Source organism: Perognathus longimembris, chromosome 28, assembly GCF_023159225.1.
Source record: "Perognathus longimembris pacificus isolate PPM17 chromosome 28, ASM2315922v1, whole genome shotgun sequence".
In the NCBI taxonomy this organism is placed as follows: domain Eukaryota; kingdom Metazoa; phylum Chordata; class Mammalia; order Rodentia; family Heteromyidae; genus Perognathus; species Perognathus longimembris.
In genome coordinates this window covers 31,294,833-31,313,252 of record NC_063188.1, presented here as the reverse complement: position 1 = coordinate 31,313,252, position 18,420 = coordinate 31,294,833, and the positions used below count along the sequence as shown (strand labels likewise).

Genomic DNA, 18,420 nt, shown 5'->3' with positions numbered 1-18,420 from the left:
ATTTTTAGGACTTATTCTCTGCAAATACCAACCTAGATACAGCTAATCAGACAGAAATTTAACAAAGAATCAACTGAGCTGAGATTTAATATAAATGACTAATGCTCATAGGATTTTCTGGGGAATAAAAAGACATTTTAGTATGAACAAAATAAGATAGAGACCAGTCTTCATGTAGCCTCCATTGAATCACTAAACATTTATTGAAGATTAAAACTCAGATCTGTTTTTATTTTAAGTGCCACCAAGTAACTAGTATGTTGGCTATTAAAAGTTTATGTTCTGGGGCTGGGAATATGGCCTAGTTGTAAAGTGCTCACCTCATATACATGAAACCCTGGGTTCGATTCCTCAGCACTACATATATAGAAGAAAGTCGGAAGTGGCGCTGTGGCTCAAGAGGTAGAGTGCTAGCCTTGAGAAAATAGAAGGCAGGGACAGTGCTCAGGCCCTGAGTCCACGCCCTGGGACTGTCAACTAAAACAAAACAAATAAACAAAAGTTTAGGTTCTGGAGACATAGTGGGAACCTAGGTTCTAATACTAACTCTGACATGTGCTAGCCGTGTAACCATGGGTATATATGGTTTTACCTGCCCAATTCTCACTTTTCTCATCTATAAAACAATAATAAGTCTTTCCTCAGAAGGTTGTTGTGGAGATTGAGGGGAAAAACCCCACTACAAGTATTTTGTACATTGCGGGTGCCCTTTAAAGGATGGTTATTGAGTGTACAGGCTCAAGGCATGTAGTGGGTAATGCAAGAACAAATATGATACATTTTTTTATGTTAGGGTCTCAAATTTGAGCTAGAGAGATTGGTATGTGAAAGGAAATAACAATCTAATGCTTTTAAGTGTTAAGCTCTGTTGTACATAGAGTAGTTCAATGGGAACATGAAACAAAGGACATTTAACTTTGCCCAGCAAATGCATTGAACACATAACCAAGGTAGGGGAAATCTGACAGTCTTCCAAACTAAGGATTGGGTTAGGATGCAGCTTAATGATAGAGCATTAGCCTAGAATACCTGAGACCATTGGTTTGATTCCCTGAATTGCAAAAAGAAATATATGGAGTGAGGAAGAAAGGGAGGAAGGAAAGAAGGAAGGAGACTGAGGGAAATAATTGACAGAGAGTTAGGGAAATGTGTAAATTAACAAGTACAATCTTCCAAGCCTGAGGTAAGCCTGCCCAGACTGGCTTTGAACTATGATGTTCCTCAGATCTCAATCTCTTGAGTAGCTAGAATTACAGGCATAAGCCACTGATGTCTGGCTATATAGCTTTGTAAAAGACTCAAGTATGTATGTTTATAGGAGATAATAAAGATTATTTTAAAAGGTTCAAGTACATTGTTATAGGAACATTAAAACTTTTTTTAGACTTCCTTTTATAAGATCATTTTTATTGTGGTTGTCTATTGGCAAGGGAATCATAATCTCGTCATTGCTTAAAGCCTTCCAAAGGAGTAGTCTAAGACCTTTCCCTTCTAATGGATGGTTGGCAGTGTCATTGCACTGAAATAGGGGACACTGGAGGAGGAGCAAGTTTGTACTTCATTGACTGTGTTATGCTTGGCTCTGAAAGAAGGTAAGAGAATGAGAATCAAGTGACCTTCTAGGAAAACACTATTAATTCAGATCTGTGCCTAATTTACTTCAAGTGGAATGTTTGATTCTGTCAATATGTTAATGTGCAGGCAATGCTAATGGAAAAGTTGGAGCATTTATTGGCTGGCAATAGAGACTATGAGTACCACTGATAGAAAGATTAGGGATACAGATAGAAATTGGCACTTATGAATTTCTGAGAGTACATAAAAATTGTATGTACGTGTATATTACAATTTTATAGATAGAACTTCTTCAGCTACCTTCCAAGTTTTCAGAATAGATGTTGGCTCCCTAAAGGTTACCAAAAAGCTTGTTAGTATAAGATGAATGAATCTGCTTGAGCATCGTTTCTCACCAGACTTGAGCCCTTCCAAAGTCCTAGGAGGACTTCTAGAAATTTTATATGTGTAATTTTCTATTGTTTTTACTTAAGGGAAGCTGTTCTCTTATGTTAGATAAAGTTCTTAGTCGCTCAATATCTGGATCTATGTCAGTCAATCACAGATCAGGAAGTTACCTAACACCAATCAGGGAGCAGATTCCATCAATAGGAAGAAGTGAGGGCAAAGAATTTTAGAAAAACAAAGACTGTACTAGGAGAGACAGAAGAAAAAGAAGCAATGACGATCAAAGACATAATTATCTTCTGGAGAAGGAGAAAATTCAGAATAAGAAAGTGGAAAGAGAGGTGGTTAGCCATGTCCAGTAGAGAAAAGAAGAAATATACAATTAAAATCATACTAGTTACCTTGAGTAGAATAATAAATCAGAAGGCTGACTGTTCTTTTTGCCTTTCTGGACAAGACATAATGATGATTTTACAAATGGTCAAGTGGTCACTGCAGTACATTTACAGAACAATTAGAAATACCAACAGAAAGCTCTAAATGTCGTCGATTTAGGATAATAATCATCAACAAAGGTGACTTACTATAAAATGTAGTTGTGCCAATGATAAGATGATATATGCATGCACCTTGTAAAACAGTCCTAAATGTGTTTTGTGGGCAGGCAAAGTTCTGAATGACATTAGTCCTTTGGCCCTCAGCCTTTCTTTTCTTGTCCCATGCAGTCTTTCTCATGATTTGAATTTCCATAGTTCTGCCCTTGGTCCTGCACTCTGGCTAGAAATATGGAATAATGAATGAGATAGTGTGGAAAGACAAAAGCCATAAGAATGACCTTTAATGTGAAAGGTTTTGAATTTAAAATGCATCCTCAGTATCTTGCAAAACCAGTAATCTCTGTATGGTTAATTGAGTGTTATGTGTAATTCAGACTAAAGAGACATCTAGTTTCAATTGGGGTAAACCAAGTTCATGCTGACTTGCCCAGTATTAGGAAGGTAAGTATTTCTTCATGTTAAATATAATCTGATCAGAGGTACATGCTCAAATGTACTGATATGTCTTTTATGGAAGCTACTAGTTGTCCTTTGATGATTCCTAACAACATGGTCTTTTCTTTGCTAATCAAAGATAGATATAAAAGGTGTCCACAACATGGGTACTTTTCTCCTGGAAACTATTTATAGATATACTAGTTGCATTATAGTTCTTACTTTCTTCAGTGATTATATCTTTAAAGGATTTTTTAAAAAGGATTTTGTCTTAATTGCCAATATGTTTACTCAAAATTATGTTGGTAAATTTCAATGGCTGCGATAATGCAGTGGAAAGTACAAAAATAGCCACAAATGAAAAGGCTAAACCAAAGAACTGATTCGATGTCTTCAAAAGATAATAAGACATTCAGTAAAAAGCACCAATGTGTAGGCTTTCATAGCATTACGTTAGGTAAAAAAAATAGCTATAAACATACGGAGGCTTTTAAACACCATTGATTTGTAGTAACATCTTTATTGTATAGAAAATTAAGTTGTTTCATAATGCAAACAGAGGAATCATAGGTGGCCAGCACTCGATAGTTTGTGAATGTTGACATTTATGAACAATTCATAATATTTTATAGATAACTAAAATGCCTTTCTTTTACTTTCTTTCTTTCTAATAACAAGGCTTAGTCTGAACTGAGTATAATGAATTTCTTATTTAGTAAGTGATATTTGAGCCAACAAAGTCAATGTGACGTAATATACTCAAATATTTATTGGTTATATCATAAGGCTGGTAAAGAATGTAAACAGCTTTGAATGATAGTTTTATTTGAATTGGTATCAGAATTTATTTTTGAGACAGGGTCTCATTATGTAACCCAGCATGTCCTAAAACTCCTTATGTAGCCATTTCTCTAATTCTTAATCCCCCTACCTTCTCTTCCCAAGTGCTGGGATTACAGGTATACAAGAAATTTTTGAGTCATATAAACAAAATTCTTTGCATCAAATTCTCAGCCACCCTTTCTAATAAGACTGGAATTCCTGGAGTTAAATACTGGTAAAACTATGTTGTAATCAATTGTCTTTCAACTTTATAATTGTTTGAATGAGCCTACTTATACAACTTATGGCAGCCAAAACTATGCCTCAAATAAATACATGTTAACATTTTGCCTTTAGCCAATAAGAAGAAAGAGAAAGAGCGCCCAGAGATATCTCTTCCTTCAGACTTTGAGCATACGATTCATGTGGGGTTTGATGCAGTCACCGGGGAGTTCACTGTAAGTAAGCTTCTTATTTTGTTTTGTGAGCCATGAAAAACCAACCATTTATGATAATAGGTTTCAGGAAAAAAAATCCCATACCCCAAAATGGAAAAACTGATTTTTTTTGACAATTTCAAGTACTTTGCTTAGGCAATCATAGATAGAAATAGAAACTAACAGCATTTGAAAATTTATTTTGTTCATCATAACCAAAATGGATGATTACTATATAGTCTTCTACTTGATTGACAATTTTAGTTACCATGGTGCACAACACATAGGCCTAGTATACTCTGCCTGAACCTGTAAAGTGAATCAGAAATCACGCACTCAACTTGACCAGTGAAGGCTATTTATTTGAATAGTTGAGGCTTTGCATTGGGACCTGAATTGCCCAGGTCAGTTAACCCTGCTCACTAAAAATCTCTTTCAAATTGACCTGTTTTTCCATTTATTTAGAAGAAAACAGATTATTCTTAAGATATTAATAATTATATTTCAGAGACATTAAAAGACTCATTCAGGAAAAAATATGGCTGGATATATACATACATACATTATATATATACTATTTATGTATCTTAGTGGTTATGTGCTTACTTTATATCAAAGTAATTCATAATAAAAACAAATATGGATTCTCTAGGCATAACAGTAATAAACCAAGCCAATCTTTGATATTTCTAGTGCTTAACTAGTACAGGACCTCAGATCTATGTCATATTATTCTTTAAGAAAAGATCTAGCATCTCCTTTTTTCAACCAGGTTAGGGAAAGGATGTTGCTAGAAATGTATCAGCAGAAAGATCAACAACATTTTTTCTATACTAGTAAGGAATTCAGTGAAAGTATGCATTCTAAAATAATGAGTAGTTTTAAATGAATTGAGCAAAGAACTTAGAAGCATTATCATCTGATCTTACCTTCTTAAGCCAAAGAAAATTGTTGATATTGAAGAGTTAGATATCTGGCCTCATAACGTGATGGATAATGAATAGACTGTTATATTACTAAGTGGAAAAAAAGGGACAAATCAATTTGATTTGGAGAAGTAAAGTATGCCACTGAATTGACAGCTGAACTGTCGTGTTTGCTCATTCTGAAAGTAAGCAATATGAAAAATGAAAACACAGTAAATTTCTCAGCCCCTGACAATGCCGATAACCTCTGTATTTTCAGTAGCAAGCAGAAAGGAACTTTAAAAAAATGACATTGTTAAAATTGAGATCAGTAAGATTGAAGCACTGTCATTATTGCAGTTAGAGACATTATTCAAAAGGCATTGAGCTCAACCTTTATAACGTTATGAGAACATTCTCTTAGCTATATTTAGAAACTATAATCTCAACATTAACACCACCACTACACATCAGCCCCACCAGATAAAAGTGGTTTTTATAACTTGATGAATTATATATTTTAAAAATCAATAAAAGAGATGACCATTTCTCAAACATTCTAACGTTTGAGAGAGGAAGCCCATTAAGATTTATAGATGTTTTGCCTAATAACCCTTCTTTTTAAAGAACATTATCTTTCCAGTTTTTAACTTTACCTTCTGTGCTTGTCTTCTGTTGAAATTTCTTATTTTTATTGTCACTCAATATTTTTTAAATTTTTTTCTTCCTTTTTGTTTCTGCATGAAATATTCCTCTATTTATCTCATCTATCATTTTGGTGCTTTCCCAATTTTTTTTCTTCTCACATTTTTCCACCTTACCTGACACCATATGACACAACTACCTTTAGATTTTTCTTTGTTCTTTCTGTATTCTGAATAGAAATGAAGGGAAAGTGAGTCATCACCATATTGCTGACTGAAGCATCAGTCATTTGTACTTTGTTCTTAATTAGAATGCAGTGTGCTGGAGAGAGATAGAAGGGGGTATGTAAGGGACAGTCTTTCAGATCATAAACAGTAGTTTTTGACACAACCAAACCAAACCAACCCACTGAAAAACAATTTGCAATAAAAAAGATATTTTATAAATGGTCCATTAATAGGAATCCATTGACTACATACATAGACACTGGCTGAATTTGGAAATCTAAAGTACATTATTGTCACCTTGATTTTTTATAACTTGTACATTGTCCCTACACATTATTTTAAAGATCCCCAAATTTTTCCACTTTATTATTTTAACTTATGGTTTCTATTTATATTAAATTTAACCCTTAGAATACCAAAAGATAATAAGCTTTTAATAATCATTTTTTCAGACTTAATAATTTTACTTTAAAAATTACATGCAAATTTCAAAATAGCATAGAAATTAAATGACATCATACAGATAAACTTTCTAAGTCATGTTTTAAGGCTTTTCCAATTTTAAATACATCCCAGTGTGGAGTTTTGGAAATATCAAACAAATCATCACATTGCCAATTTTACCATCAGGTTTCCAGATTCCAGCAGCAAGAAACAGACAGATAGGCCTGTCCTACAGAATGCCCTTTTTTTTTTTTTTTTCAAATTTTTATTATCAAACTGATGTACAGAGAGGTTACAGTTTCATATGTTGGCATTGGATACATTACTTGAACTGTTTGTTACCTCGTCCCTCGTACCCCCCAACCCTCCTCCCCCTTTCCCTTTCCCCCCATGAGGTGTTCAGTTCACTTACACCAAACAGTTTTGCTTTTGTAGTTGTTTTTCTTTTTTTACCCTGTGTCTCTCAATTTTGGTATTCCCTTTCAATTTCCTAGTTCTAATACCAGTATACATGATTTCCAATATACTCAGATAAGATTACAGAGATAGTGTAGGTACAACCACGGGATGCCCCTCAGTAGACAAATGGATCAGGAAAATGTGGCACATATACACAATGGAATTTTATGCCTCTATCAGAAAGAATGACATTGCCCCATTTGTAAGGAAATGGAAGGACTTGGAAAAAATTATACTAAGTGAAGTGAGCCAGACCCAAAGAAACATGGACTCTATGGTCTCCCTTACTGGGTATAATTAGTACAGGTATAGGCAAGTCACAGCAGAGGATCACAGGAGCCCAATAGCTATACCCTTATGAACACATAAGATGATGCTAAGTGAAATGAACTCCACGTTATGGAAACGATTGTTATATCACAGTTGTAACTACTTTCAACGTCCCATGTGTATCTGTAGCTACTATTATTGACAATGTTCTTGTATCACCTTCCCGTGGTTGTACCTACGCTATCTCTGTAATAATAATCATTTTTGATAGGAGTTAGAATTGAGCCCCAATTGCTATAGTATCATGAAGTTACTATGTGTTAGGGAAATCACATTATTAAATTTGGTTATTGTGGTTGTTGATGTTGAACTTTTGAGAAATTTGTTGAACCATCTAATCCAGTTGGCTTACAAGAGCCTATTATGTGAGCTATTTGTCTATTGGCTTGCTGTGTTTCTTGGTGATTACCCTACAGCTTAGTGGCCCATATAATGTTGTACATCTGGGCATACACTTAGACCTTGAAGCTAAAAATAGGTTGGGTGGTGAGATTTTTGTATTAAATTATTACAAGTCCTTACCCTTTATATTGCCATTTTTGTCCCAAATACTTCAGAACTCCCCTTTCCAGACCTCTAGACCTGTGACGGTCGCTTCAAGTCAATCAGAGGGAAAAATGGTATGAGTGATATAAATTATCATTTCTTATGATAAGATAAATGCTTGGCCTGTTATATCATGCTGCCATTCTCCTGGGCTACACTGGACAACCCCCAGCTTGTATATCTATTTGTTGTTGTATACATGGTCAGGCATTGATATGTGCTCCTGCTTCTGATGCTCAGACCCCTCAGTCTCCTTCAGTTGTCTAACTTTGGGGATTGATCCTCAATTTGGAATAATAAGATGGGTTTTTGATTATGTGCCTTTGTGGCAAACACTCAAATTTAACTGTCAGGTTTCAGTGATAAAGTGGTTTATCTCAACTGAGAAAAAACAATTATGTCAGTAATGTAGTCATGTGGTAAGTATAGTTGTTTGGAGAACCTTCTGCAATTGACAGCATTTTTTCTGCTGTCTACTGATAGCAAAACTATTTATCACCAAAGTTTAGAAGTGCCATGGGGATGAATAGTAACTATAGATATTCTAACGGTTATAGTAATGATCATGCCAGTGAAGTCTGCTTTTAGTGATTATGTGCAATGCATACCCAGATTTGTAACAATTAATAACTCCTTTGGCCACTATAGTATTAACCAAATGCTATTAATTGCACTTAGAATCAGAACTGGGATCATGCATGGGCTCCTGAGTTCCAGTTTTTGGCTTAAGGCTTTAGCATCAAACTGCGTGATGAATGCATGTCAAAGTGTCATTTCCCAGTGCTTGGAGTAACCCCAAATGCCAGGAATCAAGGACATATCTCCCCAAACAAAGTAGCTGGGTGGAAGCATGTTTCTGTAGTGTTTGAGATCCCTTAATTTAGACCAAGCTGTTATCTTAATATCTGATCTCATATGTGGGTAGGTGGGGATTGAAAACTATAGTATTAAAATTATTCATATATGGTTTAAAATGAAATATCTTCCCTTTCTTTGGTCTAAATATATAAGAAACTTAAAACACAGAGTCTGGTGGTGTGGGAACATCTTTTGTATAGCTTTCTCTAAACCAGCCATGACTTCAGCCAGAAAATATAAAAGAATCATGACAATGAGAACAAAAGTTCAGTATTTCCATACATCCTTTGAACTATATCCACACAGACACTTCCAATGTGAAACTGAAATTGGTTAACCAGAATTGGGAATTGAAATTTATAAGTGTTATCACATGGCCATTGGCTATCTGTGATCACCCACTTATAAAAACAACTTACAAATTATTGTCAAAGTTTTTCATGATGCCATCCTTCTTCCCTGAAAATTCATGTGTCTTCTTTTAGTAATCCTTCCAATTGTTTAAGGGTAATTCTTATTAATGCCTATTTATGGAAGAAGAATCTGGCCCAAAGTGGAATTATACATCCAAACTTTGGAACACTGTTGCTTTCTCTGTTCTCTTAAGCCTGTTGTCCTGTAGCCTGTCCTGTCCCTAATTTAGTTAATACCTCCCTATTTTCATAACAGCCCCACTTTAAAAGGGACCCCCCCATTCAGACCCATTGGTTTCATCTCCTCCCACCTTCTAAGTTGTCCCACATTCTGTTTTAACTTTCTTTTCTTTCTTTATTTACGTCCATTACAGCCAGATCTCTATGGCTCACAGATGTGCCCAGGGAAGCTCCCAGAGGTGCGTCACAGGCCCAAAAGAAGCTTGCATCAAAGTGCTTCTTTGAGATGTCATAGCACTGCAGCAGCAGGTTCATGTGTGTGCAGTAGAGTTGTTGCTTGGCTTATCTCACTTTTTTGTTGTCATTCCCAAACTCTGGAGGCCCACGTCACACATTGTTTTGCCGAGACTTCATAGGACAAAGCCATATAAATGGTGTCTGGATGCACTTCAGGAACAGTGTGTCTGTTTCTCTCTCCAAATTGTTCTTGGAGGTTGGATAATTATAAAATGGGGACATCTGTAGGCTGAATGTGTAGGAAAGAATGTTGAATGCTCAATGCAAAGCTAACTTCTCTATAATTTTTGCAATTCTCCTTGGTTAGATTTCCAAATACTCCCTCCTCTCGGTTGCAAATGCTTCATATTATTGCAAATTCTCACAAGACGTTGGCATGGTTTTCTAGTCCCCAGGTTCTATGTGGCCAATGAATGATAAAGGAAGGAAAGGAGGGAGGGAGGAGTAGAGGAGGGCATGCTCTGAAGAAAGCTGCAGGGTAAATGCCCAAAGCAGCATTGCTGTTACAATTTAGCATCTCAGTGGTTATTGCTCCTCCACAATTCTAGTTTTATCTCCTCCTGATTTAACTTTACATTAAAGCTCTAATCCCAAAAATTTACTTTTATAATCACAAAGTATGAACTGACCGAAGGTGAGGCTTCCTTTTCTTCTAAAAGATTTTCTGATTACAACATACCCAGAAAGAACTTGTTATTCTAGCCATTAAAAAAGCCATTGATTTGCACTATACTATGGTGTGCACAAATTTAGAGAAGTCTTGCTATGTCTGCCCTGAGTCGCCAGAAAAGTATAAGCTAAGCCGTAAACATCATTTCATGGATGAGCAGAGTCAATATGGAGGTGATTTTCATGCGCTTTTTTTTTCTATCACAGTCATACTCCCACCCACCCTTTTTAAGTTGGATCCTAGTTTTACCTATGTGTTTAATTAGAGAAGAGAATGATTGCATTATTAAGTTACTAACGTTAAATCTAGAATGTAACTTCAGTTTCCCAAGTGTAATCCTACAGGTAGCATGGGCTTCTTGGTGAAGAACTTTACTGGAACATGAATGTACCGAAGCTGAATGTTCTGAGCTACCATTTTTTCCCTTTGATTGTCAACAGGGAATTCCTGAGCAGTGGGCTCGATTACTCCAAACCTCGAACATAACAAAACTGGAACAGAAGAAGAACCCTCAAGCTGTTCTAGATGTTCTCAAATTCTATGATTCCAAAGAAACAGTCAACAACCAGAAGTACATGAGCTTTACATCAGGAGGTAAGGGAAATACTGTGGGATCAAAGAAATACTATGGTGTCAAGTGGTGAAGAATGAATTCCAATCTCAGACTTTCATGGTTAGAACAAAAGGTCTATAAGATACTTGAAGTTAGTTCCAGCTTTTTCTGCAAATGGGTTCAGAATCAATAAACCAAAAAATGAATTGGAACTTGTGGTGACTATTAGCAGATTTGTATTGATAGGTGTTTTCATAACCCAAATGAGGAAATTGTTCACTGAAGCAGTAATAGCCTGAATCAGCAATCAAAATTCTTTTGACTATTCACTGACATGAAGATACTTGATTTCCTAGGATTAGGCCTTTTGATATGACTATGAAATAAGAGGTATATGGGTTATTCTATTCTCTCTGAAAATGTATTTTAGCCCCTGAGTCATTGATTTCTACTGTAATTATACAGAAAAGTTTAGTGGTTGTCAGGTTATTTTGATCAAATTCCAAAATTAGATTAGGGGAAAAAAGTCTTGCTATGTATAACAAGATTGAAATATTATTCTGCCATATTGTGCCTTTTTTGCTAATGAACAGACATACTCTTGTATGGAAATTTTGATTTTTAAAGAAAGATGATGTAAGTTATCTCTCTAGAACAATTTTACATCTAAAGAAATAAGGGGATACTATCATGTGTACCCTAGTCATAAAGATCTTCTACCACTTACCCATTAAATTAATATAGTGCAAGCTTGAAGTCTCTCTGAGGATGATACCATGATATATTTGGCCATATCAAATGTAAAAGATTAAATTAAAAGACATATGGCATTTTTGCATGCTAAATGGGAGTTTGTGACAATTGAAAGACTAAAAATTTTTAGTAAGCCATAACTCCTGAAAATGTGAAAATTGAAGAGTATCTTAATCACTGCATTCAACTCAGCTGAATGAAATTCATCATATATATTCTTTTTATTTTAAGGTTTCCTTTTATTCTATCTGCATTTTTTAAATTTTATTGTCAAATTGATGTACCGAGAGGTTACAGTTTCATACGTTAGATCTTGGGTACATTTCTTGTACTATTTGTTACCTCCTCCCTCATTCCCCCTCCCCCTTTCCCTCTCCCTCCATGAGTTGTTCAATTGGTTCACACCAAATGGTATTGCTTTTGGAGTGGTTTGTCTTTTCATCCTTTGTCTCTCAACTTTTTAACTCTCTTGAAATAGTTGTACAGGGGTGTTTTATTTTATTTTTTTAAGTTTTTATTATAAAACTGATGTACATAGAGGTTACAGTTTCATACGTTAGGCATTGGATACATTTCTTGTACTATTTTAACATGTTTATGTACAAAGTGCATCTTGATCAATTACCCTTTCCATCATTCTTCTTTACCCCTCAACCCCTTTCCACACTTGTCTTATCAAGTTTCATCATATATTTTCTGAATGATATAGTGTTGAAACTAATTTATTCGCTAGGAAGGGGAAAAGAAAAGATGAGCACCAGAAGGAAAGGTAAAAGGAAAGAATGGAAAGGAGATCAAAGGCACAGAAAGAGTGGAAATGTGAAGCAATCCAGAATATACACATATATAATCACAGCAATCAGGAAGAAGTAATTTTGATATTCTTCCATTTACGTGAGGCCCACTCATGGGCTATCTGAAGGTTTTTAGAATGACTTGGTGAGAACATAAATGATGGGAGATATTTTAAGATGAAAATGACTTTGCACATTATTTATTGAATAGCAAATTTTCTTCTGGTCAAAGGCATACAGCCTTTCAGGTGATACTTATGACACCAAGTTAACTTCGTTATTCTCATTTCAGATAAAAGTGCGCATGGGTACATAGCAGCACACGCTTCGGTAAGTGAAAAAAAGAATTCTCTCTTTTTATTGCTGTTCCCTAAGATCCAACAGAATATGATTGTATACATGCGGTATTTAGATACAAAATCTTTTTAAAGCAGCCTTTAAAGGCATCATTTAGAGACATAAAATCTATCTCATTTAACAAGCTAGTGAATTTCAGTAAATTTATACATCATGTTTACTATCATAATCAGGTTTTAGAACATGTCCAACACCCCAAGTAAAATCACTCATGACTGCTTCTATTTGTTAATCCCTCCCATTGCCATCCTAGCTCCCAAGCACATGTTCATTTGGCCTTTAAAGATTCCCTTCTTGGACATTTCATGTAAATGAAATAATGTAATATATGACTTTATGGGATTTGTTTTTCCACTCAGTATACTTCTCTTAGGAATCATCTAAGTTTTAATATCAGTTATTTGTTTTCTTGCTGAGTAGCATTACATAGTATGATTATATCACTGTTTAACCATTTATCTTGTAAACACTCAGACTATTTCCAGTTGGAGGGCTATTTAATATAAAGGTGCTATGAATCCATGCTCGCTTATTTTTATATAGAGTCTATAAAATAATATTTATATTAGTAGCAATTTCTCTTTATTGAATGATTATATGTATCTACAATGTGCAATATGGGCTAATGTTATTTTTATATTCACTTAATTATTTTTGACAATCTAGTTGTCATCATTTTACAGATGAGGAAAGTGAAGTACCAAGAGAAGAAATAACTTGTCTATGATCAGAACACTACATATTTTAAATATTGGGGGAGATGACTTTATTCAAAGTCATATAGTCTTGCCAGAGAATTGAAAAACATGTTATCTATTTCTTGGAATTACTCTTCCTTTTCTGTGGATTTTCATTTTGATATTCTGATAAAAAATTATCCCCTTAGTCATTTGCTTCTTTAAAGGTGAAATGATTGGCATTAGTACAAATTTCCTGTCTGTTTACAGATTCATGGACAACTAAGCTGATTTTTTAAAGTTTTATAGAAGACAAATACTGTTATGCTTGATGTCACCCTGGGCATCCATTGTAATAACAGTACATCATTAATAGTAAAGCATAATGGATGTGAACTAATATGGCAGGTTCTCAAAAATTAAAAATAAAATTATCGTGCAATTCTACTATTCTATTTCTGGCTAATATCCAGAAGGTCTTAAAGAGGTTATTCACACATTCATGCTTTATAGCAACATTATTCACAATAGCCAAAAGGTAGAATCAGCACAATAATCAGAAACAGGTGAAGTAATGAAATACAGTCTAGGAAAACAATAGAACATAATTGGACATTAAAAAGGAAGAAAAGTGTGAACATGCAATAATATGGTTGAACTTTGAGGACTCAACACTAAGTGAAATAATCCAGATACATAAAGCCAAATACTGCATGATTCTAAGGCTCATATAGGAGTTAAGTTCATAGTGGCAAAGTAGAATGATGGCTGTCAGGGGAACTAGGGCAAAGGGAATTAGGTACAAATTTCAATTTAAGAAGGTGAAAAGAATTCTAGAGATAAATAGCCAGTAATATGAATGTTCTTAATATTATTGAAATAGACACCAACATTTCAGTAATGGTAAGAACATTCATCTGATAATTTCTATATATTTACCACAGATGAAAAGAATGTACAGGTGTTGAATGTACGCTTTAGTGGAGGAATATATACTTAGTATGTATAAGACCCTGAGTTCAACTCCCAATAGCACATAAAAAAGAAAAAAGTAAAACTGTAAAACAAGCATGAAATCTCTGAAGAGGATTTTCCTCTGAGTCCTCCACTTACTTATTATGTGCTTTTAGAAAAGTAACTTAATTTCTTTGCATTTCTCTTTTCTCGTTATTAAACAGGAATAAGAATATCTACCTCCTCAGACTGTTTTTTGGTCAGTTGTGGGCCTTGAACTCAGGGCCTGGGTGCTACCTCCATGCTCTTTTGCTCAAGGGTAGTGCTCTAACACTTTGAGCAACAGCTCCACTTCCAGTTTTCTGGTGATTAACTGGAGATAAAAATCTCACAGACTTTCCTGTCCTAGCTGACATTGAACCATGATCCTTAGATCTCTAGAGCAGCTAAGATTATAGGCATGATCCACTAGCGCTCAGTCTCCTGAGACATTTATACATACAAAATGTAATAATGAATATACTTAATTCAGTATTAAGCCTACAATATATGTTTACCAATGATAGATTGATGTTAATATTATTATTTTTATTTGGCAACAAGAAGAAAACTGAGTTTCTTCACACATTAGGCCCTGATATTATGCTTCACAAAGGTTCCCCAAACAGAACATCTGACTGCTTACTGCCCCTTCTTCCTTGTAATGGCAGCTTTCTGTGTTATACTAAAAAGAATGCAAAAAACGAAGGAAATAAAAGTGAGCATGAATGATAGCATCCTCTGATCAATATGCATTTTTTATTTCTTGTTATTATCTTTAAGAATTTCCACAAAGATGTTGTTGTTTAACAAAGCAGTTTATGAATATAATGAATCTTGATCAGTGTCACCCCTCCCTTACCCATGCTTCCCAACTACTCCTTTTCGTATTGTTCTTCATTTTCAACCTGTATTTTACCTCATTGAATTTAATTAATGCTGAAAATAGGAAGAAAATGCCATCATTTCCTGACTGATGGACACTTTAATTAATGTTATACTTGCATAATACTGAGTAAATAGCTATTATTTTTTAGGTAAGTCAGTTATTTTAAACAACAACCTTCCACGATGACTTGTGTGTTGGGTTTTATTTTCTCTTGAGATACAGACTTTCTTTTTGAGATCACATCTAACATTTTTTCTTATGAAATTAAAACTAAGTCTAAATAACGGCCAAAATATTTCATTAAATTAGAAAATAAATAAATGATCTTGTTCTGTGGAAATAAGGTGACTAGATATTCACTTATTTAACATGTTTTTTAAATAAGTCTTAATAGTCCTAGGAAATTAGTTCAACCTAATAGGGGAAGTTAGGGATGACTATAAAGAAGTACAATATGGTGTAGAGAGTATTACATATCATTACATCCATTCATTTTCTATAAAAATTTAGAGGAAAGAAAATGCCTTAAGATGTAGAGGGAAAAGGAAAGAGGTTCTTTGTCACAAAGGTTTAAATTCAGTGCTTAGTACCAAATTAGTACTTGATACATGTTTGTTGAATATTAAATTAGAAAATGCATCACATTAAGGTCAGCATTTGACCTAGATCTTCTAGAATAGATGAAATTTGGACCTGTGAAGGAAAAAGGCATTCTTAGAAAAAGGAAAAATGTAACTGAGGTCATGTTGGTGAGGAGTGGAAGGGCTTAGGAATGTGGGTTTGAATAAAGATTGATATATAAGAAAAAAATCATAGGAGTTAAGATTAAGTTGGAGCCAAATCCTAGAGGTTTTCAAATGATATTCTAAAGAATCTAGCTCTTCCAGTATGCAGTGGGGATTCCTTGAAGTGGCTTGGAGCACTACAGTTAGGTGATTAAAACTTATACTTTAATGAAAACTAATCTAATAGCAAATGTCCAGAATTAAGAACAGAAGGCAAGACTAGATGAAGTATGGCTCGTTTGGGAAATAATTCAACATCAGGCCAGAGATGAGAGCTGGAAGTGAGGTAGAGGTAATAAGAATGAAATTAGATTCAAGGTCTTAAAATGTTTATATTACTGGATGTTAGAGTAAAGGATGAAATACAAAACAGTTGTAGGCTTAACATATTATGTGCGTAGGTAAAAAGATGAAGATACTGTCTTTGAGGAGAAGTAGATTTCTGCTGGAAGGTTTTGAGTTTTCTATTAAGTAATTTGAAGGTTTGACAGGACTTCTAAGAGTAGAGACATATAACTAAAATGCTTGACTAAAGCATTTTATGAATGAGCTGAATTGGACAGATAAGTTGAATTAGGACCGATAAGTTGAATTAGGACCAATCCCATGGGAGTCATTCACTTAAGACTGGAGAACTGTATCTTGTAGTGTTGTTAAGATGCTAGGGAGATTGCACTTTGCATTATGTAGTTCTTGTTAGCCTACAGGGTCTGATTTAATGGAACTGACTATTCTGTATAGACACAGCCTGAGCTTATCAAAAATTTTGGCCTATTTTAGTTGCCTGAATGGGGATTAAAATGGAATCATTCTTTTAACATACTAATCTGATGGCTATGTAATTAATATTGAAGTGTATGATACCTCCTCTCATCTGAATTATGTCTTACTTGTAGCTTCTTTGATATTAGTGTATTTGATTCCAAATAGTGTCTAGATTCCATTCCACTTCACAGACATGGTTTAACTTTTGTATTCAATTTCACAATTCAGAATATAATAACATATATGTATATATATGTGGTAAAAATTCTGATACGATTATAACCTGATTTGTGCCTAAAGAAACTTCATGTGCTATTGATCAATTGCTGGGTTTGTTTTTTTATTTCTTGTATTTGTTGTTGTTGATTGACCTTATGGTTCTTATCCTTTAGTGTGCATCGGTATTGCCTGAGAATTCTTATTAGATAGAATGCAAGCTCATGAGCTCAACTTGCAAAATAGATCAAGAATAAAACTCAAATCTGCATTTTAAACAAGACTTTATAGCCTACTCAGGTCAAGCTCTACCTCCTGTGGTCCAATGTGTGGTATCATAGATGTCTTAAAAATAGCTAACTTTGGTAAGACAAAAAGAACATGCTTTACTCACTATCCAGCCATCTGTATTTTTACAAGTTTAGAAATATGACACATAATAGTTCTCAGCCTGGAAAGAGGAGTATAGCCATTGACTTCTCCAAAGACCACTAGAAAGCCTGTTAAGCAAAGCTAATGTTACTAAACTCACAGAAATAAGAATGAGCTACATCTTACAAGTGTTTGGAGCAAGGAATATCAAGGATGAATATAGGATTAGCAGTCTCAGTTTATCTAACATTGTAACAGACCCTGCAAGGCATGGAATGGGTTAACCTTTGTCACACTATACAAAAATATTTCTGAATTGGTGTATACAGCAAGGTCAAGGCTTTGAAGTAAGTTTCAGTAAACAAATTGCTAGACTTAATCAACTACTTTGGTCAGTTTGTAGAAATCTTCCAGAAACAAGTATTCCATAAACTAAGAATCTAAGTTGTTTTTGCATGCTCTCAGCATTGTTTAACAGAGAAAGTTAAGCAAGGTCAATGTGGTCGAAGTACTTTATATACCTGTACAAAAATAGAAAAATGAAACCTATTGATATTGTTTGAAAAGAGTATAAAGAAGTTAGGCAAAAGAGGGGTGGATTTGATTAGGGTGCACTGTAGGTATGTATGGAATTATCATAGTAAAGCCCCATGAACAAGTATTTTATGTTAATAAAAATGTAAGAAAAAGAAGAATAAAATATGTTTTCTGCAATAATATTTATCACAGGATAAAGAAAATATGCCAGTCCTAGTGTATTTTTTACAGGAGAAATTATGTTAATTTCAGTTCTCAGTACCAAAGTTTGATGTTTTAAATGGATAGCTGTGGAGTTGATGCTCCATGACCTAATCACAATTTAAAATATATTGTACCTTGAAATCCTCACATTCCTTCCTGCCATCTTGAACATAAATATCTGTCTTTCTCCAGCCTGTGCCAAGGTTTGAACTCACAGCCTTGCACTTTCATTTGGCTTGCCTTTTCAGCTTGCTTGCTCATGGCTGGTGCCATGAGCAAATTGTGGTATACCTCAAGCTCAGCTTTTTAATGGTTCAATGGAGAGTGAGCCTTGTGGA

At 34.6% G+C, this 18,420-nt stretch overlaps 1 protein-coding gene across 3 annotated transcripts in view; it reads left to right on the top strand.

Moving 5' to 3' along the window:
• Positions 1-18,420, top strand: part of Pak3 (p21 (RAC1) activated kinase 3) — a 112,014-nt gene that overhangs the window by 42,235 nt on the left and 51,359 nt on the right. For all 3 annotated transcript variants that reach the window (XM_048335765.1, XM_048335763.1, XM_048335764.1), the window contains exons 3-5: positions 4,134-4,234; positions 10,628-10,781; positions 12,580-12,617. In XM_048335765.1, the coding sequence (XP_048191722.1) occupies positions 4,134-4,234; positions 10,628-10,781; positions 12,580-12,617 (293 nt within the window). The remainder of the gene's footprint in view (positions 1-4,133; positions 4,235-10,627; positions 10,782-12,579; positions 12,618-18,420) is intronic.